This window comes from Pseudochaenichthys georgianus, chromosome 16 (assembly GCF_902827115.2).
Source record: "Pseudochaenichthys georgianus chromosome 16, fPseGeo1.2, whole genome shotgun sequence".
Classification (NCBI taxonomy): domain Eukaryota; kingdom Metazoa; phylum Chordata; class Actinopteri; order Perciformes; family Channichthyidae; genus Pseudochaenichthys; species Pseudochaenichthys georgianus.
Window position 1 is genome coordinate 25897265 of NC_047518.2, and position 27092 is coordinate 25924356.

Here is a 27092-nt window from a genome sequence, read left to right on the forward strand (position 1 = left end):
CTGTAAAAAAGTGGTCCATTGGAGTGAAAGGAGATGTCGTAACTCTTCTATTATATGGCTCTAGAATGAATGGTGAAAAAAAACGTAGGGATCTTACAATTTCAGAGGCGTTTTTGTAGAAATATTACGTCCTACGTTGTGGACCAACGTAGTTATTACACGTTTTTTTGTGAGACTGGGTTGGACACCCCTGTGTTAGAGTGTAATGTGCAGAGCCTTCACTGCTACGCTATTCACAAGTCAAGGGGTCTGCAGGCTCTGCACACAGAGAATAATGCCCCGTTCTCTTTTTAATCAATAATTAGCCGTTTTCATGAAACAAAGAATTACATTTCTCTTGGATCTCCTTTGTAAATCAGATGTCTAATAGACAAGAAGGGCACTATGTTTTTCAGTGGTAGTTCCCAAGAAGTTTCAGGGTTTTGTAAAAGAGCCAATTTGGGAAACTCACTGCTAGATTGATTTGATTTGCAAGGATGTACTTTTTATATTATAGAAATCTTTAAAAGGAAAGGATCCAACATAGAAAAAGAAATTCAATTCAAGGCATTGTGCTAGTACAGTATGTCTATCTCATGTGTTATGAATAATATATGTAAAGCCATCGGTTTTAAGTGTTGGCAGCAATGCAGACAGCGGCTTAAATGTATTTTACTATGACTCTGCATCAGAACATCAAGACTTTGTTTTATGTTTTTGGTATTTTCTTCTTGATCCCCAGACATTAGAAAATAAAGCCATTTGGAGTTGGCAGTGGCACCTTGCGATTTAAGATTCTACAAAGCCATCATTACCTTCAACTATGCCACATGCTTGCATGTGTTTGCACCCTGCATCCAAATTGCTAGTTTTAACAGTACTGTAGGTGATAAAAAAAATACAGGCCCTACTTAGAATCTAATCCATTAAGAGGAAATAGTTAGGCTTTGGTCGTCCCTACTTCCTTACACCTTTAAAAATGCTTGTTTGCTTTTACAACTGGCTCTGTTGGGCAGCTGGGGAGGGGCAGCGCAGATGGGTTTGGGCTTAGTTATTTGTTCTGCCTTTGTAACAGCTCATTTAAAATCACAAGGGCCTGAAGCCCAAGACAGATGGAATCTACTTAAGCAAGAGTCAGTGTCTAATTTAACTCAAATACTTCCTAATGGGAACTAACACAACACCTGTGAAAATACTTTAGGAGCTCTATGAAAGAGTTTATATTTGTTATATATTAAAGGTCTTACTTGAACCATCATGTACAAAGCTAAGAGCAGGCAGCCATTTGGACGATGTTCTCAGAGTAGCGTTTTCAGAAAGCAACATAAGACTACGAGTGAACTTTTCTAGTCTCATCATTGCGTGTATAGCATATCAGGCCAGTCCCATGAACTAAGCTTGCTGTGAAATTGCTTAAGCTTGGTTTGAAAGAATCTGCGCAAGTAATATATCACTCTCTCGCAACTCACCTTATCTTGACTGCTCTAATGCTGCCACAAGAAGCCCTGCTTGCTAACATCAAAGACATGTTTGGAAAGCCTCTTAAGCTCCCTATAAAGGGTTACAAAGATCCCCTGGAAATAAAGAGCAGGGTTATAGGACATAGTGTGGGAAAGCAAGTTGGGCTAATGATTTAGAAAGTTCATTCGGGATGAAAATGTCAAAATGATTAGGAATGTTTTCTGTAAATTGTAATGTAAAACACACAGGGTTTTTAAAAGATGGGTTTTTTTTCTTTCTTTACTATGCATGCAACCTCATAATGCGATGGACATATACAGTATGTATAAATAATCGACAAATGAGCTTCAGAGGTAAATTAACTTTATTTAGAAAAAGAAAGGTTTATCACACAAGGCAAGAAAGAGAAGAAATGCAAACTGCTATGAACAGACCACAGGATTCCCCAGCCCCCCTTCCCCCCACTGGCAGCAAAGGGGTTCTCGTTACAACCAAATCAAAGGAGCAAGACAACAAGACTCACATTGTTCTGATTGTGTTTACTCACACTAAAAACATTGAAACCGGACAATCTGAATGTACAGTATAAGACAGACAGTTTCGATTTTCACATGAATCCATCAAAGAACCTCATACTAGCATTTTCTTTACATTTAGTCGACGGTACAAATGAAACGGGGAGGTTTACGGCTAAGCAATACATTTGATTGATCACTTTAAGACGGACTATACATGTCGCAATGGGCACTTTCAGGGGAAAACAGGTTCGAAAAAAAAGAAAGAAGAAGAAAAAGCAAGGTCCCGTCCGGGTTTTTTTATTGAAGTAACATCAAACCTGCACGTTGGTAAGCATGCCACGAGGGAATGCGAAGGAAGCGATTCCCTTTAAAAGGGACTCCCTTAACCATATCCCCACTCACTCTGTAATTCGCCTTGACAGTAAATCAATTCTCAAGCCTGGCCCCTTGGACTCCTCCAACCCTAGGTCCTCCTCTCTCAACATTCCTGCACACATGAATCACTCCAACTCCTGGCTTCTAGCAGGCATTTCCTGCCCGGCCCTCTCTCTCTTTCTCTCTGTCTGACTCCTCTGCTGAAAGCTGGGCAGGAACCCGCCGAGCTTTGATTTGGACCCAGAGGGAGAGAGGGAGGAGAGCTGGGCTTAACACAGGGCCCTGGCTCTGGGACCGATCGAGAGAGACTTGGGTGTGTTGGGAGATGCCTGCACACCCGGGCAGGGATTTAGTGTTTTATCCTTCAAATTGCAATATGAGCAGCGACCATATTCCAATGGCAATATCACTCCTAGCGCAAAAGTCTGCCCTGAGGGAGCATCCTCAGTTAGGATTTAAGTATACATTCTCAAATGTTCATTATTGTTACAGTTCTGATACCACTTAAAGTGGAAGATCATCACAGGTTTTTCAGAACAGTGGAGCACGTAGTGTGTTAAATTATTTAACAAACTTTATGATAACTCTCAGTGTTAAGTGGATAGAAGAGCATTCAAATGTTTTAGGCAGAAATGTACACGGGAGGAAAATGGGTTGGCTCTTTGAAAGCTGTACACCTGTTCAACCTTCTAGAAATCATCTTTGATGCTTAATCCTCAGTATATATACATATGACTTTTTGTCGTTTTTGTTTGAGCGGACTGTAGACAACCAAATCAGCTCTTAAAAAGAACGGGTCTAAATCTTTTCCATAATATATACACAAAAGTGAAAGGTACATATTTTACAGAGATCACTTCACAAAGATAACAAACAGAGAGTCTTGGGCTGCAGCTTTGTGAAAAAGGGTCATATGCTGCAGCTGAGAGTTGGCCTACTATGCAATGGCTGCTGTCTGTTTGTATGTGTTTGTGTGCGTGTATGTGTTTGTATGTGTGAGTGTGTGTGTGAACTGCAGGGGTGTAGATGCATATGTTGGTAAGAACTGTTAATCTGCGAATGTTCAGAGTGTGTGATCTCATCCTCTTCCCTTCTCAGATCATGGCTCTTATCACCAGTCGCCCTTTGACCTGGTGGAGATAGGAACTCTGCTCTGACTCTAAGCCCTGATTGGTCAGGCCCTCATCCTCACTATCAGCCGGCTCCTCCTTGACCCTGATGACCCTGTAGTGAGCGTCGGGGAGCTCGCCGCTGGAGCCACTGCTGCTGCTGCTGCTCAGTGTGTGCTTCCGGATGACTCCTCCAGGGGGCAGCCTGTCCTCCTGCATGCTCTCCATCGGCTCTCTGTGCTGCTCCTCCAGCTCCTCCTCCGACTCCTGCAGGTGTGCACTGGGCTGACGTAACTGCTCAATGGACTTCGACAGCAGCTGCAAAACACATCGGCCGCATTAATAGTGATATCCTGCAGCCAATAAGCTTTAACAATTACACCTTTATCTGAGCAGCAGGATTCGTTTTACTTAGAAATAAAGGTTCAGTTTTCATTTGCCTATTCCTTGGTATTTAATTATATTAGCTATTTTGGAGGGTGGGAAATAGATACAATGTGCTGTGTGATGGAAAATTGAGGACACAAAAGATTTAGCAAAATAAAAGTGTTTTTCTTATATTTTGTAGAATATCAGTCAATCACACGACTTAATTTAATCAAATGTATTTTAATCAATCAAATAGATCATTACTTCTCCATTAAAGTAACAGGTGCACATCAAGCTCAGTGGAAACGAGATTCTTTAGAGGGTAATAGTGCACAAATACTTGTTACCAGAAACAGAATAAGAGTAAAATACAGCCTGACAGAGGAACTCAATGCATAGGGATGTATCTATGTTTAAATCAGAATTACTGTAATGATGATCAATCTGCCACAAGAGGGCTCAGGGAGCAGGACAGAGAAGTTTCTACCGTTGCCAATAACTTTACTGTCTACAGAATGTAGGCCGTATAAAAATATCTTTGCAGCTATAAGAATTAGACTCTTTAGCTTGGTATTAGTAAACAATGTGCGTAGCTCTTTCTAAAATCCCTAAGCTCTAGTACATTTCCATTAGTGCCCCCTACTGTTGCAGGCACTGAAGGACGTATACAAAAAAACGTAGACAAGCCTCTGCTAGGAAATTAATTAGGGCAATGTTTCGGAGATCCCTCTCAGTAAACAGTACACTGAGGGCTCATCCGTGATTAGTGGCCATTTATAACCTCCACTTAAAGAGGCTTTACTTGCGATCTCATTGGCCTGAGTGATCAGTGTTCAAGTGTTCCAAGACAAAATGTTTACTTCCAAGCTCATTTAAAATCAAATCAACTTCATAGGGTACTTAACAATAATTACAGCAGATATTAAAACTAGTTTCAGATGCCTGGCACTGTTCGTTATTTGAAGTGTTACAGAGGAATTCACACAGTTTGTGACAGGTTAACCTGTACATGTGCAACTCAATAAGCGCTTAAGGTGCTTTTTGCTTTTTATTACTTCTAGGTATTACTTGCTCTATGGTTCCCATGGCTCTTTCAAGACCTAGCATTGGGACACATCAGTATGTGAGCTCACACAATGCTGCCTTTCACTGTGTGAGCCACCTCACACACGTCCCTCACCAGAATAATTACACTCTGTGTATAGCGAGGTCACCTCGGCCAGCTAACAGAAACACAAATATTGCCACAGAGGAACAAAATGTATTCTGGGCAAATGTTTCTGCATTTGAACTTAGCTGAATTGAATTTCACAGAGTAAGCATGTGAATAGCACCGATGCCTTAAGCTAAGATAACAGAATTAGTGCAGGGGAAGCATTTCTTCCCCATTTTGAAGTCAGGCAGAAGTTCTTTGCTTTGCAGAAATAACACCAGGATTCGAGGGAAGAACAGACAACAGCATGGGTGTGTAAACCTGAGCTAAGTGCTAAAGATAGATCAGTATTTGTGTGCTTTAAATGATAAAATCAGACTCCCTGCAGTAAAGAAAATACCTCATGAGACCTAGAAAGGAAAAGAGAATGTTGCGAAAAAGTAATTTGAAAGTTAAAATCCTCCCCTGTGTTTTAAATATTGATGAACAGCTCAATACCTTATTTATATGGATCTGCTGCTGGTACTGTTTCTGTTTCTCCAGGAAGTGCTGGTGTTGCTGCTGGATGACAAGCTGGGCCAGTGTGTTCTGAGGCAGTGGCGCCGACTGGGTCCTGTTCAACGGCCGGTGTTTTGGTAGTTTAGGCCGACTGCTGGAGGGGCGATCCTTCATGGCCAGAGGGGACTGAGGGTGTGATGACATGGTGACTTGGCCTTGAGGAAAAACAAAACAACAATACAATTAGGCTCCCTCTAAAGTTATGTTTTGAATTCATTGAACTTAAAGTATGGGCATATTAGGCGGTATAGTGCAACGTAATGTTGTGTTTAGAATCATGTAATGCAGTCTCACCAGAGGAGAGGATCTTCTGCTGTCTCATCTGCTCCTTCTGAAGGAGGTGTTGGAGGAGGGCCTGGTGACTGGGGCTCACTTTAGTCTCCAGGCCTGTCTGAAGGGGCACAGGGCCCAGCAGGTGCCCAGGAAGCCCATGCTTGATTTCTGTTGATCTGTCCTTTAACCCCATGACCTGAGAGAGGAGACACAGAAAGGGTTATTCTTACATTTCAACTACATGATGTGCACTAGGCTTGGTCGTCTCTTATACTCTTTTGTAGGTCCTCTAAGTGGTTCATTTTAATAGTATAGTACTATCAGTATCAGCTGTTTTATGTGAATGAAAATGATTACTCTAGCTACCAATCAGGCATTGATGATATCAGAGACCATGTATAGTTTGAAGTTTCTGCAGCTGATGAACAGGCCTCTGTGGAATGTGCCAGAGAGCTAAAAGATGATTTATCACGTGCTGTGTTATCAGGGGTTGCACTTGAGTGGACTTGGCCTTTTAAAAGCTGTGATAAATTAGGTAATAGGGGAAGATAAGACCATGCCTGACACAAGACACTGCAGAAAAATATTTGTCTAAGGGCGATAAAATCGTTTGGTGCCACAGGTCAGTGACCTGCGGTCGTATAGAGACCCCCAACAGCCACTGATGACAGGTTATTAAACTCATAGACTGAGCAGGAAAAACTTCCCACCACTTAACTGTATTAGGCAGGTTTTCATTCAATGTAAAACAAACACGTTATCTAAGAGTATCTGCAAAATATGTCTCACACTTATTGACGAGGATGCAGTGGAAAGACCAAAGGAGATGTTGGGTAAGGAGGGAGATGTGTATAAGTTCAGCATCGACACAGAGCCCTCAGGTTGGAATAATCTCGGATGTGAAGGCCATCTCTGCATCGAACAAACAGGACAGAGAAAATCAGACAGATTTAGGAGGAGACGACAGATTTTGAAATCCCGCTATGGACAATTTCAGAAGGCAACATAAGCAGTGGCATAAATGTTAATGCACTATGACGAGCAACAGCCCTCCTTGCTGCGAAGGGAAAGGTATGAGTTTTGTTAACGATAGCTGTTAAAAAGGAGTGGCAAGCAGCAAAAGTTTCCCGGAGCTTCACAGAATAGCACCACAGAGGACGATTAGTTATTATAAAACATTGTACACCTTTAAATCTACCGCTCCACCCTCAGTTCTTCAGTCCACAACCAGCCTGTTTTTTCTCCTCGGTCCCCACCCTCAGGCTACTCTCTCACAGAACATCAGCGCTGGGGCATACTTCCTGTACCCAGCAGAGCAGCAGACCAGCATGTGGTTTTGGAACAGCAATGTTTATCCTTCCAACCCCTACCAGTACGCAGTGACCTGTATGTGGATATCCGGCCCATATTTGACCCAAGGGACCCGTTCCCTCTGAAAAAGGATACGTAATGTAACGGTGCACAAACATGCCTTGCTTTTGCAACAGGCATGAGGTCTACGGGCAGCCCCGCAGTCTCCAAACGACTTTCATGAGAGCCTCAGCTTGGGCTGATACAATAGCAATCCTTGTGTGTTTATGTTGTTAGCATGTGGGTGTCTTTGGCTACCAGTGCCTGGGATATCAATTAAACTCCACAGTTCGTCTGTCTCCCTCAGCCCCAACCTTCAGCCCCATGTCAGGGCGTCTCCCCCTTCTCTGTGTCACTGGACATCCCTGAGAGAGTAAACAGCGATGGTTAAGGAAAACACAGCTGTTCTGTTAAGATTGTTCCGAGATGTGTCATATCTGCCACCCTCTATAATGGTCTGCTTTGTGAGGTCGGTCCAAAGGGAGCTCTGGTCAGCAACTCAGCCATTAATCTATTGGGCCTCTGAAAAACTCACAAGTGGAAAGCCGCCAAGCCAATGATAGAAATACAATGACAAGCCAACAGCAACCTCGCAGCCAAACTAAAGCTGTTTTTTTTTTTTTTGGCAAAACATGAAACTGATTGTTCGGCACATCTGGAAGATAAATGATGGATAGAACTATGCGCAGTATTCATTTCTTCTCTGTTTTCACACTGCATAATGAGTCATCTTTAAGCATAAACACTTTAGGTAATCAGACACGTGGGTTAAGCTTTGCCTCTTTAATGTCAGAGTTGGAAGCATATTCACTGGAGTGCAACAGACAGAGGACAAGTGGCTCTTTTTGTGGCTGCAAGCACAAGGCCAGACAGGCTTTTAGAGCACTGAAATAAAAGCATAGTTTTGATATTCGGAAGGTTTGCATGCAGAATAAGCAGTAAGGCATACTTTTTTGGCATCGTCAATACTAACACTGATGATTTATTTATAAACATACCTCAGTTTTTGTGGTGGTAGGCAAAGAGGAGGGTCCATTTTCACCCCCCAAGGCACTGGAGGCCCCTATGGGAGAGCTGGGGCCGGAGCCGGGGGCACCGTTAGTGGGCGTCGAGTCTACGAAACATCAAGGAGTTAGACACAGTATGCATGTTCACACTCTACACACAACACACATGCACAGAGGCTTGGCATAACAGCTGCAGCCTCACAACAGTTTAGTGAGTACGGTCATGGCTGCCTGATTACAATGAAAGTGCAATGACCATTATGTGCTACTGCATTGCAAAATGGCTGATTATCATGCAGCTATGTAGTAATAATACTAAAGTACAGGCTTGTATTTCTTTCATTTTAAACACCAGATTATAAGATGTAGACAATTTACCGCACACTGGAGACAGGGAAAAATAATTCTATAAAGTCAGGAACATAAATTACCCATTAGCTCCAGAGCCCTCTTCTTGTAAGGAGCCATGATGTTTCCATCTCTTCTCTTGAGCATTGGGCTGCTCCTCCTCTCCGCTACCTTCTGCTTCAGTCGTGATCGTACCTTCAGGTTGGGCTCAGAGGCTTAAAAGAAAAAGGGACATTTTCTCTGTAAGTGTCAATGTACTCTTTGGAAATTAAGAAGCCCCATCACGTGGAGATACATTATACAATCATGTGAGTGTTCTATAACTAATGTATAGAGTGTGTGCTTTTATAGATCCTGGGTGAAATGAACATAATCAAAGAAAACATTCTAAAATATAGAGACTAGTAACCAAATAAACTATTTTGGCACAATTGACACTTAACAATGTAAGCTTTAGTGAAATTCAAAGCAGTTTTCAGATACATGAAATGAGTCAGAATTGGGCCCATTTCCACCTCATCTGGACTAAATTAGTTTGAGCAACACACAGGCCCTAAGTGAAATAGTCCGCTACCTGCCACCCTGGTGACCACAGTCTGATACAGTAGCAACAGTTAAAATAACACAAAAACATGGCAGATGCTTCAGGTTCCCCCCACACCCCCTCCTCCTAATGCAAAACAGAGATACCCAAATACACAGCTCCAAAAACACGGCAGGTTGTCTCTCACACACACACACACACACACACACACACACACACACACACACACACACACACACACACACACACACACACACACACACACACACACACACACACACACACACACACACACACACACACACACACACACACACCAACACGTTCTCACTCTCATCCCGTCACATATTGACGGACGGTCAGGGCCCCTCCCCGTCGCTATATTACGTACAGGGTACCCCTTTCCCGTCATTTTCTACGGGCAGGGCGTCCCATAGACCTTCATTGCGGACACAGCGGACCCCTTGCCCGTCAGGCTTCTACGGGCAGGGCGTCCCATAGACCTTCATAATGCCTATTTTAAGGTTCATTTGGCCATTAAAATGCGTTTTGATCTCATTTTATGCGAGTAATGAGTTTTTATTTCTGATTATTTGTGCAGTACATGTACATGATGTTTAGTTTGCTAGTTATGACGAAGATTACTTCATGAATGTGTACACATTCATGGTTGCTAAGGTGGTTGCTATGGACGCTGCAACAGCTCCCAGACCACGTGATCAACAACAATGGCTGTCCTTCGTGTTATTCTCGGTGAAAATGCCTATTTTAAGGTTCATTTGGCCATTAAAATGCGTTTTGATGTCATTGTATGCGAGTAATGAGTTTTTATTTCTGATTATTTGTGCAGTACATGTACATGATGTTTAGTTTGCTAGTTATGACGAAGATTACCTTACGTCTGTGAGGAAAATACACGGGGCTCAGAGCCTCGTATTTTTAAAATCTTTTTTTCCTTCTAATTTATTATTCTTTTCAAAATAACACACTGTTATTTACTCACCAATAACACACAATTATCCTTGCTTTTATTTATTGGTTTAATTCCATAATCTCGGTCTTTTTTGGTGTTCGTCAGGAACTGAATTTCAAAATAAAAATAACCGGAAACAGACGTAGGCCTATAAGGGACATTTCGAGCATCATTGCGATTGTCGAAGACACTACACTACCCAGAATCCCCAGCTATCGTTTAGGACTACAGTCCCCGTGATTACTCTTCAAGGTCTGGGATTGGATGTTGGAGTGGCAGTGCGCCAAGGTTACAGCGTCAAACAGCTGTTTGAAATGGAACGAAACCATGCCAGACTATCCAAAACTGGAATCGAACGCCCCCCAGAACTACACACTACACTATTGTGTTTCGCAAAATGTTCTCTGGGACGTCTCTACTGAACGTTTTCGTTTTTCCCACAATTAGAAGTTGCCAGTATTAAACACATTGGTGTTATCAAATGTAAAACATATAATTAATAAATGGGTGAAAATCGCTGTCCATAATGCGCAGCATCAATATATAGCATTAATATACCCACATGACCGCTCATTGATACTTTGTAATTCTACTCCACTACAATTCAGAGGGTAACCTGGTATTTTTACTCCACTACACTTATTTGAGTTACTTTGCAGATTCTGATTAATGATGTGAAATATAAACAACCCTTAAATCAGACTTTAGTTACACCTGAGTAAAATTCAGGGAAGGTGATTGTCAAGTGCCAACAATCAGGAGAGATATTTGATAGTTGGTGCTTGAGAAGACTAAACATGTATCTGCAATTGACATGAATGGAAACGAGTAATAAAGTATATTAATTACTTGTTATTCTCTACTAATAGTTAATTAAAGACTATATATTATGGCTATTTTGCACATCCCTTTCAAGATTTCAAGATTTTAAAGGTGTATTGACATATCATACACAACTTACGGTGTAGTTATGAAATGAATGAAAAACGTGGGTCACAGGTCCCTCAACAGTGCATTACAAGACATCTATCAATATGTGTGTACCTCCACCATTAAACTGTCATATTCTGCACATTTCTTATTCTATCTACATACATAAGAGTATAATCCATATGTATAATATCAGTTAAAATAAGTGCTTCAACATAGTTAACATTGCAGGAAAGCAATATATTAGACGTTAAGTACTTTGTATTTATCTGTAGATAGATACCCCCAACGTTTTTTTCTTATTTAAAAGAAGACCGTAATCTGTTATTTAATGTTTAAATAAAGGTTAATTCGTTTTTCTGTTTTGCACCTCCTCCTATTAATATCTTTGTACATCCTGCACTAAACTGTTTTATTGAAGAGATCACTTATAGTATCTTCTTGATTTTTTATATTCTATATTTCTATCACAGACCTTCTACTTTCCCCCTATGAAAGTATATGTACTCTTAATATTTTTTTAATCAAATATAACACATAAAAACAATAATTCAATAACGTGCTTTAACCACTAGGCACACAAGGTACACACAGACACTTGTATGTACAACATCTGAAGATGTGTAGTTTTATTCATGCTTTCACATAATTTTACAGCATATTGCTAAACTATTTCAGACTCAGTATTTACATTCTTACATTCAAAATTCAATCCAATTCAAATCAGTAATATCTTTAAAAACTACAAGTCCTATTATATCAGCTGTGCACCGTTATGGTGTAAATATAACCTATCTATGAATTATATCAAATGTAAAAGTCAGCCGAATTAGTGTTGATACTGCAAGGAGACGTATTGTGTGAAGAGAAATTGAGAAGTTTTTTAATTGTTGATATATTTATGATCCACGTCAAGTATTCAGTTTCGGCGGCATTTCTTCAGTTTTTCTTCAGGTCTTCTCATCAGGGCGCTCTAAATAAAGAACTACGGCATATCTGTAATATGTAATGCAGCCGAACCGTGTATTAGAATGCCGTTATGTGATGACTTTCAAAGAGAAAAGCAAGAACACTCGGAATTAAGTATTATTTTAGTCTTTTCAAATGTTTTCCGGATTTCATCTAATATAAACACCAAACCCCAGCATGCATTGCGGCTAAAACATCCAATCAGCGTAGCTGAGAATCTTGGGTAATCGCTCGAAATGCCCACGTCAGTTTCCGGTTATTTTTATTGTTAAATTCAGTTCCTGACGGACGCCAAAAAAGACCGAGATTATTGAATTAAACCAATAAATAAAAGCAAGGATAATTGTGTGTTATTGGTGAGTAAATAACAGTGTGTTATTTTGAAAAGAATAATAAATTAGAAGGAAAAAAAGATTTTAAAAATACGAGGCTCTGAGCCCCGTGTATTTTCCTCACAGACGTAAGGTAATCTTCGTCATAACTAGCAAACTAAACATCATGTACATGTACTGCACAAATAATCAGAAATAAAAACTCATTACTCGCATACAATGACATCAAAACGCATTTTAATGGCCAAATGAACCTTAAAATAGGCATTTTCACCGAGAATAACACGAAGGACAGCCATTGTTGTTCATCACGTGGTCTGGGAGCTGTTGCAGCGTCCATAGCAACCACCTTAGCAACCATGAATGTGTACACATTCATGAAGTAATCTTCGTCATAACTAGCAAACTAAACATCATGTACATGTACTGCACAAATAATCAGAAATAAAAACTCATTACTCGCATAAAATGAGATCAAAACGCATTTTAATGGCCAAATGAACCTTAAAATAGGCATTATGAAGGTCTATGGGACGCCCTGCCCGTAGAAGCCTGACGGGCAAGGGGTCCGCTGTGTCCGCAATGAAGGTCTATGGGACGCCCTGCCCGTAGAAAATGACGGGAAAGGGGTACCCTGTACGTAATATAGCGACGGGGAGGGGCCCTGACCGTCCGTCAATATGTGACGGGATGAGAGTGAGAACGTGTTGCACACACACACACACACACACACACACACACACACACACACACACACACACACACACACACACACACACACACACACACACACACACACACACACACACACACACACACACACACACACACACACACACACACACACACACACACACACACACACACACAGTATAGTTATTGCTCAATGAAGTCGTACTTACTTGACCCATGTTTATTTACTTAGGCTTCATTAGTACTAAAACTACATTTTCAGTACTAAACAGGGGAATAACCAGGAACTTAAGAAATACTGAGGCTATGTTATTTTTATATCCTCTTTAATTGGCTAATAATATAACCAAGAATATAATTTAGGTTGGATATGTTGTTCTAAACCTATGGATGAGGCTGGAATTCAAAAATACAGACGATGAGTCTCTTAATAAATGAGAAGTCACTTAAGAATAAAAAAACAGAAGGGTATTTAAAAACATCATGACCTCTGAGTCCTCAATGGTAGTTACATGACCATCCCTGCCAGGCCTTTTTAAATAAAACACTGTCACTAATTATCAGACTCTAAAATGTGGGTGGCACATAGGCAACTATGAAAAGATGATATAAGATGGACAATGGGGAACACAGTGGCGGATGGATCTAGGCAAGGAAATAACCTTACATAATATAAGCGTTTATTATGGGAAAGTAAGTAAATGCCCGACTGGGGAGAGGTGCTACCGTCTAGTCACAGTGACAGTGACTCACTAGGTCAACATGTCTCATGTGGATTTCCCATCAACCCTTTGGACATGAAGTCCCACAGCTGACCTTACACACTCAAATAAACACGCAGAATAGATAAGCTGTTTTTTGACTGAAAGCCAGAGCACAAAGCTGTATTGAAGTTATGTAAACCTGTTACACAATAGCCAACCTGTGTCAATTATTTAGTTCAGATCAATAATTAAATAGGTATTTGCAATGTGTACAACATACACAGCTAACCATAGGGAAGTGGGGCTATGACGTGGGAGCACTACAGGGAGGGGGCGAGGGAGCCGATGGGGGCACAGTCAGGAGAGTGGGCCAGATGCTGCTATTTCTGGCTTTTGTCAAAAGCAGCAAAACCCTCTACCCTAATACGTGGCACAGACCTCTAATCCTGTGGGTGTGAGGTAGAGTGAACGAGAGCGTGGGTGGAAGAAAGGAGGCAGGAGAGATAAATGGAGAAAAAAAGCTGCTGGGAGTCGTATGAATCTGCTTCACGCCCCGCTGCCTTGATTGCTTTCTATTTTTACACACTGCTGCCACCAAGCTACGCATCCCAATTGGTCGCCACGGGAACGGCAGACAGCACCTCAGGAACAAACACTTTCTCGCTGGTCTCTATGGAAGAAAATGCCCTGATGCACGGTGCAACAGGAGGCTATGATGGCGCTTTCACAGCACATACGCTGAACACCTGGGTCACTTCTGCTTCTCAGTAAACGGAAACATACAGTAATGGCTGCAATATACTAGAGTCATAAATCAATCACCTTATTGCATTTGAAAGTGGTGCTGCAGGGCGAGTGGCTGTGCAGCCATAAGTGTTATGCTATCTCCGCTCAATCATACATTTTAACTCTGCTGTTACGGTGAGTGTCTGTGTCCATTAGAGCGTGGACCTGGACAGATGGCTGTGTGGAAAGCTGAGGTGTTTGTTCTGTACATAAAGACGCCTGCTATGCATGTTCCTGACATTCTGGTTTAAAGTCATGCTGAAATTGATGAATTAATGCTGAGTGTGTGCTGTTCCTTTGCATGAAGGCTCAAACAAAGCCAAGTTACGGTTCCTCTGAGTTGAGATATTCAGAGTTATGAGATCAGCAGGATATCTTTTTTTCCTAGTGTTTCTTATATTCAAGATCAGATCATATTCTTAGCTTTGGAAATGTTACTTTTGAAATGTAAACGGTTACAGATTTAAATGACATTAAAGTAATGCCACTTTTTACTTTTATTACAAATGTTTTAAACTTAAAGCAGGCAGTGTAATCCTTGCAACAGCATTCAACAGTGATAACTGTAAAACCTTTTCAAAAACGTATTTCTAACTTGAGTTACGATTTGAACAAAGCAATAGAATGACCAACATTTTGTGTAGTAACATTTAAATACTTTTTCTCATTCACTGTAATTGATTACTATAACATTCATTTTGTAATTGAACTGAATAACTCTGTTAATAGTAAACTAACACTTATTCTTTCTGATATGCTTTAGTCTTTACAGGTGTAAGTTTGTTTGATTAAATATTTCCTGCACCTGCTGAATGCAAACATTTGGTAACTGGGTCAGGACCAGAGAGGGAGTCTCACTTCTTCCTGCTAAGCTGCAAACTATTCTTGCCACAGACTATCGCGTGCCCCCCGTCCAGTCTATTCTAGGCTCTGGAAACAAAGAAGTGAAACGAAGAGGATATACACCAAGTAAACAAGATAATTATGTGACGTTCTTTAAACTAGTTTATGAACAGGCCAAGGGCATTATAGCTTATTTTTGTTTTTTTAGGATGACATAACTATGAATAGGAAGCCTAAAAGTGGAGATCAAAGCACAGATTGTTCCTTTAATAGGATATTTAGAGGACTTCCTGATACACAGTTGTCTCTACGGATTATTATGTCTATACCTGTACCTAAATAGTGTGCTTAAAATGGGTTAAGGAGACATTTGAATCCAATGTTGCCCTCTGGCCAAATAAAGCAGTGAGGAAGTCGATCGTGGAGCATTCGAGTCATCTTGTTTTGGGAGAGCTATCTTTGCTTAAACAAACAGTCCTGTCGAGGTTCATCCTGGCTGTGCTCGTCTTAACTCGGCAACACCTGCCAATCAGCTATCAGTGACAGCTAGTGGCTCAGGGAACAACACTACCTTTGTGTGTCCCCCTCGGGTGCCAAGCTCTCAGAGGACTTTAATAAAGACAGACAGGAAGTGGGGGAGGAAGGCCTAAGCAGGAAATGACCACATAAAGAGTCAGGAATCCGGAGAATAAGAAATAGTTTTATCAGTGCAAAAGAGGCACAGCAACCGGGAGATGATTCAACCATGAATACAAAGATGAAAATATTCTAACTGAAATTGTATCCTTCTAGTTATTTGTTTTAACCTGCCTGTTTGTAAGACAAACAATGTGTCCGTAAACACTCTCTCTGTTATTTAAGAAAACTGTCTAAAACTAGTTATTATACTTGTGTGGCAACTCTTTACCTTTTGGCTCTATACGCATGTCCTAGAAATGTAAATATGTATTTACAAGGGGCATTTCTCTCTTCTGAAGATGGTAACATTCAAAGAGATTACAATAAATAAAACCTCTCAAAGCCTTCATTTACATGAGTGTTTATTCTTGCCATGCAGTGACTTTACTCTACAAGATATAATTCCTTTGCCTGATCTCTAAGTTGGGTATACACGCAACATGACAGGCCTGCAGTTAAATAACTCAACAAGTATAATTGTTTTCAATGTAATTAAAAAAGACACAGAGGGGAAAAGAACATAATGTAATTTGGTGACCTCATTGCAGAAATATGAAGCTTTTTAGCGTGTGCTCGTGCAAACCAAAAGGCAAAAAATATTCTTATTTATACAACCATCCCCAAAGGATTCCTCAAACTTTAAACCAACAAACCTGAGCTGTTTTTGGAGGGAATCTGTGTCTTTTGAAAATAGCTTTTAAAGCCCATAACTCAGGAGAAATTAATCCCCTTTAATTCTCCCATTACTCACTAAACAGCTCAAAGAGGTCTAGCATCTTGGTTTATTATTGTAACATAGGGACAAATGTAGTTCCTTTTAAATAAAAGCAAGGTCATTTCAGTACAAATTAGACTAATTCAAATGTAACTTGCGAAGTGAAAACATTCAATTAAACTGTGCATGTGTGTTTTACAATAATCCAAATAGGAATAAGGAAAGGTTTAAGCTTTCTGGCATGCGTCACCGCTTAAAAGAGTTTTGTGTTGAGCCCTGGAGGGGGCGGGGGGGCTGGGGTCATAATGAACCTAACTGATGTTATTAGCAGGTCATCAGCAACCTCAGGAAATACTCCATGGGCACCGACATCTTGATCGACAAGGGTCAAGAAGACACCCACTGTATTCATAACCCAGTGCAGAAAATTGAAAATAACTTATATAAGGCAACATCTTAACACACACACAGACACACAAACACAATCTGAAATCCCATACAAATGTATGTCTGTGCATTTTTATGTCTGTGCAGTGTGTATGTGCACAAATGAACAAACCTGTCTTCCTCAAGGGGAAGTCGTCCTTGCTCTCCATGTGGGATGGCAGAGTATAATGGCAGGTGGGGGATGTGCCGCCCAGAGGGGGGGAGCTTTGGTCGAGTGATGTGTGGTGAGAGGACCTAATCACACACAAATGCATCAGATGTATGACATAGAATTACAGTTAAAAGTCTGAATTTGTATCACACTGTCTCAGAATAAAACAACAGAAAATACTTACGTGTACCAGAGTTTTTGGAGGTGGATGAAAGAAGGATTGACTCCATTGCTGCCAGGGTCCTTTGCTGATTTGCTCAACAGAAACTCTTGGAGTTTCTGTTTCACCTCAGTACTTGCCACTGCACCTGTGAGACCAAAAGTTGGAAACAACAGAATTGGGGTTACCCTAGAGGCTATGGCTCATTAAATAACATTCCCTACAGTATGTAATCATTCAAATCAAGCTTAGCATTATTCTAACAGGTTCCCTCGTCTTTTTTCATCCATCCCATTTAAATTACAATAATTCAGCTTTCTTCCTCTCTTATTTCTCTTATCTCAATTAACATGGAGTTTATATTATCTTCCTGAGCGGCAACAACTCATGCAGGAAGATCTCCCCCTAGTGGTCTCAGAGCATTATATTAGTTTCAAGCTGCTAAAGGGATACTGCAGAGAGATGTTCTTTCCCGTTGGGAGGGCTATAGTTGCAGGTCACAGTTTCAAATTACCTGACCTGACAAAGTCATAAATCTTGTCTATTATTAGCTAAAAGGTAAAAGCAGAAATGAAATACTATATCTGAAGCTATTTTCATCGTTCTGTTGAAAGCATTTTCTCCTAAATGCTAATCTTAAATGTCACTGGACGACCTTATGTCATCCGTTGCATGTACTGGTTAACTACCATGTCATCATCATCATCATCATCATCATCATCATCATCATCATCATCATCATCATCATCATCATCATCATCATCATCATCATCGTCATCATCATCGTCATCATATTGTTGGATATTTCTCTTTTATCTATAGAGACTAAATGATTTTGAGTTTTGTAATTTGCCTTGTTTCAGGCATCCTCTAGCATAGCGAATATTGTAAAAAATGTGTCTCCTCTAACCAGGAACATGAACAGAAATCAGAACAGGTCCTGCCTATGAATAGCATGTCCCGTGCAGTGAGAATTATATACTATATGTGAAAATGTAACCTTACTGCTATACTGCTGTGCTGAATATAATCTGAACATTATTATGTCATTATTCCTGGTAAGTAAGAGGAGGTTGTTTTAAAATGGTTCCTTAACTTAACAAATTAAAAAGCATGGTACACTAACTCACAGTACTTTAAGATTGTTCTGGATGTATAATCATCAGCTTATGAGATCTATATTATACAGCTACAGGAAAGCATTCATATCCAGCTGTTATATGCATATTTTTCTTTGACTAAACTCTAAGATATCGCATTAATAACATCTACAATGATTGGAAAGACGGAGTGTCGCCTCGGGCCCTGAAAGTAACTTTTTCCACCCCTGATGTTAAGGAGATGGTGATGATGGCGGTTTCGAGCTCTTACTCTCTCTGGAGCGCTCCTTGCCCCTGAGGATCAGGCTGGAAACATGCTGCTCTCGCCGATGCCTCTCTTGCTCCTTCTCCTGCTGGCTCTGCTGCTGCTGCTCCAGACGGCGCTCCTTCTCTACAAGTTCCTGCTGCTGTTTCATGGCCTGGAGCTCGTGCTGGAGCTGAGAAACACGCAAGCTCAAGTCAGCATGAAGAGAACACACTGACAAATACGTTTGAAATGACAATGGCTTATGTGAGCTTCCTCAGTTTCTATTTTCCTATTCTTTGATAACAAAACTCACACTGTTCCGTAATGTATTGTGCAACACCCTGTCTTGCTGTGCTCAGTTGTTTCTTCTTCTCTGCACTCTGTAATGTTGTCCTGGGCTATAATGTGTTCGACTGATCTGCAGTATGCCATGCTGTGTTGTGCTCTGTTGTTTTGCACACTGCTGTGCTGTTCTCCATATAACTGCTCAGTGCAATGCTGACCTTGAGGTGCTCCTGGAGCTGAGCCTGGTGCTGACGGGTCAACTTCTCATGCTGCTTCTGGAACTCTGTGATTAGTAGCTGCTTCTGGATCTGCTGCTGCTTCTGAATGAGGAGCAGTTCTTGCTGCAGCTGCCTCTCCCACAGTACCGGGTCCGAGCCTGAGCCCAGCATCCTCAGATCTGTACGCAGGTCCAACGGAGATAAAGACTCCACAGCCAAGGGCAGGTCTGGCTTAATGTCCACTGTGGCCCGCAGAGAGAAAGAGGAGAGAAAAAGACGTTCGTCAATCCCTACATTTCTTCTTAAGATATGTGTACATTGCTTTTGAACAAATAGTGTTGTTCAGAGTTGAGGAGGGCAGCAAGAAATAGGATTCTAAAATAAGAGACATGAAGTTACAAAAATAAAAAGAATTAGAAAAAGGGTAGGAAATGAGGAGCAGCTTTTTTTTCTCGTGGTCCTCACAAACCTGCAATTATAAAAGTTCCTATAAACAAACATGGGATCACATCCGCCAGCATAGTCTACTGGGAGCAGCTGTATAACAGACTCCATGGACATTTGGCACGAAATGTTAAAGTAGTCATTTAAAGTATTTACATAAATCCTATCTTCCCAGTGTTTGATAAATAAATAAAAGGGACTCCTTCTCCCCTTCTCTACTAGAACATCATACAGATCCCTTGTTAACATAAATGATTTAAAGTCGTTTTGAGCCTGGAACATGCATACATGTGTGAATTCATGTTCCTGTGTTCTTTCCATCTCTGTTCTTGAGTTGCAATGTTTGTGCATCCGTAAGAACTGCCTTTGTCTTTGAAGACTACCTCCATTATAAGTAATTGCCAGATACAAAGTGAGAGGGCATCCCTTTGGTCTCCAAGCTCTATATATAGGTTGTTCCACAGAGAAAATCGATCGCCAGTTAAGAACAGAGGAGACAGGGCTACTTCATCTCTCTATTCCACTGAGGATGATTAGTGATTGTACAGTATCTTTCTGTATCTTCTATACCTTTGTTTTCATTCACACTGTTGCATGTTGCAAATTCTTGCTTCAGTAAGAAATGTTTTTCTTTAAACAGAATGACATCTTCAAACCATTTCAGACATAAAAGGATGTATTTGGACCTTTATTAGATCAGAAATGGAATAAAAATGGCAAAATGGCATTTTAGTAATGCTGATCATGATGTGACATTCAAGGAAGGGTACGCATTGTCCAGACTATATAATGTGTTTTCCATTTTAAGACCAGAGAAATATTCAAAGCTACTTAAAATTCCAGTGGCTGGAGGGAGATTTATTGAGAGCGTTCGTGGCTGTAATCTTCTCTAGGGTCACAGTTGAGGGAACAACTGTACAAGCAACGTTACTATACCACCTGTTCTGTGTAACATGTTACAATTGATATGATCATATGAATAACCATGTGCCTGTGATGCATTTATCCTCATAATGAAATACCAATAAAAATGAGTTTAAACCTTCCTAAAACAGAAGTGTCAGCCTATAGCCATCAATTAGGAACCAATGCCTCCTGTTCACTGATGCTGTGAATCTCACTGGCGTCCATTTGTTTTTCATTGCCACCATTCCATGTGTATGCGGCGGCGGTGATGATTATAAATAGAAACATAAAAGCAAGTGGCGCAATCCTGGTCTGTGACAACCCCCACACCCTAGTATCCACCACCCTAACTTGCCGCTGCCATGGCAACGCTGTCTACGTAATTATGTCTCCCCATTCTGCAGATATCGAGTCTCACTGCATGTCATCTCCTGCCTACAGTGGCAATGTGACATGTTGACTATTATATCAGCCTTTCAGCTCTTATATAAGGAAGGAGTCCCCAGCTGAGAGAGACACAGGAAAATAATTTAGAAACCCACACCCACACACCTACACACAAAAACACACTCTGCAGCAATTCAATGGCTAAGTGATAACTTGTCTTTAAACATGTTCAAAGAGTGAAGACAGCTAGAGGGGACTCCCACACTGTAATTTTCTTTTGTGTTCTAAAAACAGCTCCTATGAAAAGACAGAGGAGGGCAGGCAGAGAGAACAGGCACCTGTAGAACAGACCCGTCTCTCCTGACAGAGATTATTAATCTTAGCTTGTAAGAACTTCACAAAGGACTCAGCTGTAGCGGGGGTTGTTCCAGGAGCAGATGAGAACCTGTGAACCGTTGAAGGGCTCAGAGAGTTAGACAGCCCTGGTGCTACTTTGCCTAATGGACCTAAATATAGCAACAAAAAATACCTGCTGCCACGGTGAATTCCCCAAAGAGATATCTAATTAATCTTATATTTCATTCTGGTCCCACACTGTGACTGGCATTAAGGATCTCCACTTTGATCATCATACTATTTCAAGCTGACCCTCCATCTCAGTCTCAGACAGTGATTTAACGGGAGGAAGGGGGAGTAGTGGGAGTAGGTGGGGGGGGGGGGGGGGGGGGGGGAGTTTGAAAGCTAGAGCCACCTTTTATATCCGAGGCTATATAAAATGGCCCTTGAGGAAACCACAACAGCATCATGTGCCTGTTCTACTCTTGTCCACTGTCTGTCGACAAGAATAACACTGGATGGTATGACAGTATAATAAGGTCCTAAAGGTATAGGCATTGTTAGAGCTCTGCTGAAGCCTCTACCTAATGAATAATTTATAACTTAGATTCCTCATGATTGACATTATTCTATGTACTGATCGAAACAGAAAAAAAGGTTAAAACATGTCTCTGCGAACATTACTCATCCACATTTATAGCACAGGCACACATTTATAGCTAACATATTCAAATAGTCAAATAAACCCTGAAACTACCCGAAAATCAAATCTGCCATTTCTTTATTACAAAAATACTCCTGAGGCAGAGGAGAATACGGAACCACCAGTAACTAGGGCTAAATATAAATGCTTTTCTGAGCAGGGTCTTAATATAGACAATGTGCGAAAGACTGTCACAGTTGCGAGGCCGCTCGCTTGATTTAACACGGGCAAAAATAAAAGCGCAGTGTTGCATTTATGTAACTTTCGGGTCACTTTTAAAGGATCACTCGCCGAAATGGGCCTGCCACTTCTGGTTCAGTGGTCCGATGGTGCCATTGGCGATCATGATTCTTGATAGGATTTTTTTCCGGGTGAAAGTGGGTTGCTTTCTGATTGGTGGAAAGTACACAGACTTGTCTCGAGGCACTGGTAAACAAGAGATTTATGAATGACAGGTCCCAAATTTGTTTTTAGCACAAGGGAGCGACAAGCACCCTGCCCCATGCCCAAATTCCTCCCTGTGGAGGGCCTGCCAAGGGGGGATAGGGTGACTCATAGCCTGTGACCACACTCCCACTGCAGCGTCGCACCACCAGTGTCCCCAACGTGTTTATTTCTATAACCGATCTGCCTCTCATTAGTCTTGGTGGTGGTTGGGGTGACAATCACAGCCTTAATTTGAGATGTTGGATGGCTGTCTTTTTTTGCCTCAGGCCACATTAGCAGGCTTCCCACCCCGGAGAGAGAGTAGACACACATCGCCAGTGACATTAGTATTACATGTGAGAAGCCTAAAATAAACAGATATGTATAGTAAAACATTATTAACAAAAGTCATTAAGCAGGCTCATGTCTTCACCTTTCAATGTAATCTTTTTTTTCTAGCACAAAAACTGACAACTAATGTGTGAAAAGACGTATTATCATTGTAAACATCCGCACTGAATAATAAATGCAGCTATTCTTACACCTTTAAGAGTTTCTGCCACTGAATAAGGCTACAAATATTCAGAATTTCTCCAGAAGGAAAACAAACGTAATGTTGCTTTAGCACACCAAACACATGTTGTCTAGTGTTGAGAGGAAAGTGTTGATGATCTGGTTTACTGTTTATTTAAAAAAATATTGATAACGCATTTTAATTTTTTTTCTTCAATAATAACAAGTTGTATATATACTTTTAAAAATTGAGTTTACCTAGAAACATTCAAACTTATTTCAATCATGCTTATACTGGTGTTAATATTGTAAATAATACGTTACATATGGTTACAGGTAGTGACAGCTAAGTAACCTCCTTTTCATAGATTTGAATTGCAATTTATAAAAAGGCAATATACAGAACAGTCCACACAGTGTTTACACTTTGAACATGTTGTATGTTGCATCCATTCAGTGAGCACTTGAGATGGTTGCTAATCTAAATTCCCTGTCTCACAGTATAAATAGAACCAGAGATACAGAAGATGTTTGAGTGCAAAAATAAGCTGATGCTTGGGACTGCAATGTGGCGCTGGATCTCTCATTAAGTGCCTTGTTATTTTGAGCAGCTGGCATGTCTAAAGCAAGAAACAGGTCTTTATTTTTAAGACTCAGGCTCGGCCTTGCAGCTGAGCTGCGGCTTGCAGGCGATCTGCTAACAAAGAGGGCTGAGCTGAACCACCACAGGCCTTTTGCTGAGGGGAGCCAGGAGTCCAGGAGTCTCCTGCCCTGCCATCATCTCACAAAACAACAACACATAAATGACTTTATACTAGTTCTGTTTTAAGCTAAAACAAGGAGAAACACGAAAAAACTGCATGTGATACTTAACAAGTCCTGCTTTGAAGATGTTTTACAAAATCATTACCCTATTCTCCGAAGACAGCATTGGCACTAGATCCTTCAGTCAATCAAATCCAGAATAAATCAATCACAAAGACTCAATCGCCTTAATGCATTGAGCTACAGGGAAAACTACACCCAGAGGGAAATCATCTCTTTGCATCCCTGATAAAAAAGAAACGAGCTGTAAACTGTGCTTTTTAGAAACAAACAGGAAAAAAATGCAAAACGTGAAAGAAAATATCAGTTGATTTGTCAAACTGTAAACCATATCATTAGTTATGGTTTAAAATAAAAAGTACTTAATTCTTATAATGGGCAAATGTTAAACAATACTGAAACACAATATTGATTGGGTTGTTTTGCACAGCCTCTTGAGTGCTGAGCAGTGCGGCAACCTGAATGGGTACAGGATACAGAGGAGAGGACTTGAAAGGTGCAGCATTGTTTTCATCTGAAAGGTCTCTTTTGAAGAGAGCTTGCATGACATTTTACATAATATTTAGCACTCAAGGGAAACTAATTAATTTCCATTGTGTGAGTGACCATCTGAGGACCGTTTTTGTCAGAACTCTGATGTTACTCACATTAACACACATAAAAATACGATTTTGCCCTTCATTTTAATGTTCAACGACGGAGAGGTAGAGTATCATGCAAAATGTCAAGAAGTGACATAAGGATCTCTTCACCAACAATAATCATGATAATAGATTCCTATCCAAAAATGTACACACTGCACATAATGAACCAAGAAGAAGAAGAAGAAGAAGAAGAAGAAAAAGAAGAAGAAGAAGAAGAAGAAGAAGAAGAAGAAGAAGAAGAAGAAGAAGAAGAAGAAGAAGAAGAAGAAGAAGAAGAAGAAGAAGAAGAAGAAGAAGAAGAAGAAGAAGAAGAAGAAGAAGAAGAAGAAGAAGAAGAAGAAGAAGAAGAAGAAGAAGAAGAAGAAGAAAGCCCTGCTCCTGGAGCCTGATAGTCAAATAACCTGCTCTATTGACAGACATGGAATGTGCCATCTCCCTGTCATCTCTCCCATCTTATTTTAAAACCTCATCACGTTCAGTTCACTGCCTCTGGATGTTTTTGCATGCCTCGAGTCAGACTTAGGGGTGTGTTTCTTTAAAATAAGTTCTTTTTTATTTAGCTTTACACCAAAAATGCTCAGGCAACAGTCAATGTGAAGCTTCTAAATGCACAATTAGTTTGAATTACTCGACATCATGACACCCTCTGCTGTTGGCTTTCTTTCAGTAAGTCAAGCAATCACATGACTCCATCTGTAATTTCTCAATAAACACCCTTCTCAGTCACCCACAAGACAATGTCTTTACAGAGAACAATGTTTTCACCCTGAAGTATTTCCAGAGACAATTTTCACATTTTATCAATAGCTACGTGCTGAAAAGGTGTGACTCATCTTGACTCAATTCAGTGAATAGATGTTACTCATACCGATGTCAGCCATGTCCTCTTCAATTCAATTCCCAAGTCAAAAATAGAACCATAAATGCTGTGGTAAATATCCTGAGAGAAACCTTTCAGTTGTCCCTTTAGTATTTCTGTCACAGTTTTTCCTGTTCCCTGAAAAGTGCACACTGACACGGAAGCTCGCAAAAACACAACATCCCTTTCATGTTGAGAGTGACTCATTTCAGGCAACTAGACCATGGGAATAATGTTAACACAGTTACTTATTTGAGGATAAAAACAACACTCCATTGATCTTAAACATATCAAGATATACAGAACTTTTAAAGTCTTCTTCAATACATCTTTAAACACATCTTTAAATCCAAATGAGAATGAAAACTCATAAAGCTGCATTTACAATCACAAACAAGAGCAAATACCTTGATTCAGAAGGAAGTGCCTGATCCTACCACGTTGCTGTGCTGAGAAGCTGTGAGCTCGCTTTTCACACAGAATGAGAGACTGGCTGAGCGCAAAGAGTTGAGAGTACGCGAGAGAGGGAGAGAGAGTAATTCTGTGCAAGAGAGGCACGATGTAAAATAGCGGAGAGTAGGAAGAGGTAGAGGAAAGGCAGAGTGGAATGAAAAGAGGGGGATAAATAGGATAGGATAAAGGACAAAAACTGAGATTCCTCAAAAGGAGATGAAACGCCGGGCTGTGTGATCACCTGAGTTGTTCACGTTGTGCATCTTGCTCTGGTTGGAGAACTGCTGGTTTCCAACGCGGCTTTCTGTTGTGGAGAAACTTGACTCGCCCTCATAAATCGTCTGCAGCATACTCCACTCAGCGCTCAGGTCTCATTGCAAGCCTTGCGTTTCCTGTCACCAAGAGCCACCCCTTAGCCACTCAGGGGAGAGACCACGACAACAGGCAACTCTCTCCCTTCCTCTGCCTCCTCCTCTGATAAAACACTCTCACTGTGGCGCAACAACACACACGGCACACTATCTCTGCAGGGCTGCCACTCTCCTGGTGCCTGCTTCAATCTGGTCCAAACACTAACACAGTAATAGGAGAAGATGCCCAGTCCAGCTTTTCTTTTTTCTTATCTGAATCTCTGTCTATTTCTCTCTTTTTTCTCTCCTCAGTGAAGTGTCTGAGCAGAGAAAAATGTAAAGCTGGGTTGCTGGGTTGCTAGGAAAGCTGTGTAGTGTGCAGTGAGCACCTCACTGAGGCAGTAATGCAAGCAAGGGAGGGAGCCAGCTTCATTTGCATGTGAATCAACAACTGCGTGGCCCACAGGTGACAGAAATAGAACAATGGCCAGCCCTGGCTAAAAATAGGTCAGGAGAGGCGCGGGGATTGGAGCAGCATTGATGCGTTTAAAAATACCACACCAAACACAGCTGTCTTCTTCTGCTTCTGCCAGAAGGCATGTCTCCTGACTCCCTCTTTGCAGATGGAGGCTTGATTCCACTCTCTCCTATTCCTCTTTTTTTTGAATTGTCGAACCAGTCTCTCTCACTCACTCTATTTATGTCTTCATTTTTGTTCTCTCAGGTACAAGGGTGGAATGATCCATTTCTACCTTGTGCTAAAAGAGACACATGAAGTTCACATCTGTGCAGTATGTTATGTCAAGGGTTTTGCAAGGTTTGTCTCTAATATGGTACACTACATATAATATATAGTGGATTGAAATTGTTTTGGCGAATGCTAACAGTTCAACAAAAGGATGATGCTATAAACAAACACACATGCATTAGAATTAAGCTAACAAGATGTGTTAAATCAAGTAAGACACCAA

General features: G+C 40.8%; 1 protein-coding gene across 1 annotated transcript; it reads right to left on the reverse strand.

The window, feature by feature from the left end:
• Positions 1 to 1786: 1786 nt before the first annotated feature.
• On the reverse strand, positions 1787 to 26495 carry hdac9b (histone deacetylase 9b). Its single transcript, XM_034102077.1, has 11 exons — positions 26013 to 26495; positions 19276 to 19517; positions 18797 to 18962; positions 17450 to 17573; positions 17227 to 17348; positions 8584 to 8715; positions 8144 to 8259; positions 6585 to 6707; positions 5817 to 5991; positions 5463 to 5677; positions 1787 to 3760 (listed from the first exon to the last, which is right to left on the reverse strand). The coding sequence occupies exons 1-11, from the start codon at positions 26119 to 26121 to the stop codon at positions 3428 to 3430; spliced, it is 1857 nt and encodes a 618-aa protein (XP_033957968.1). The 5' UTR covers positions 26122 to 26495; the 3' UTR covers positions 1787 to 3427.
• Positions 26496 to 27092: the final 597 nt, after the last annotated feature.

What these genes read in the sequence shown, in the direction of transcription:
- hdac9b (XM_034102077.1), bottom strand. Translation starts at nt 26,121, where the DNA reads ATGCTGCAGACGATTTATGAGGGCGAGTCAAGTTTCTCCACAACAGAA. An exon ending in CAAGGAGCGCTCCAGAGAGA is followed by an intron (nt 17,574 to 18,796) that starts GTAAGAGCTCGA and finishes TTGGTCTCACAG; the next exon opens with GTGCAGTGGCAAGTACTGAG. An exon ending in GCAGAAGATCCTCTCCTCTG is followed by an intron (nt 5,678 to 5,816) that starts GTGAGACTGCAT and finishes TTTTTCCTCAAG; the next exon opens with GCCAAGTCACCATGTCATCA.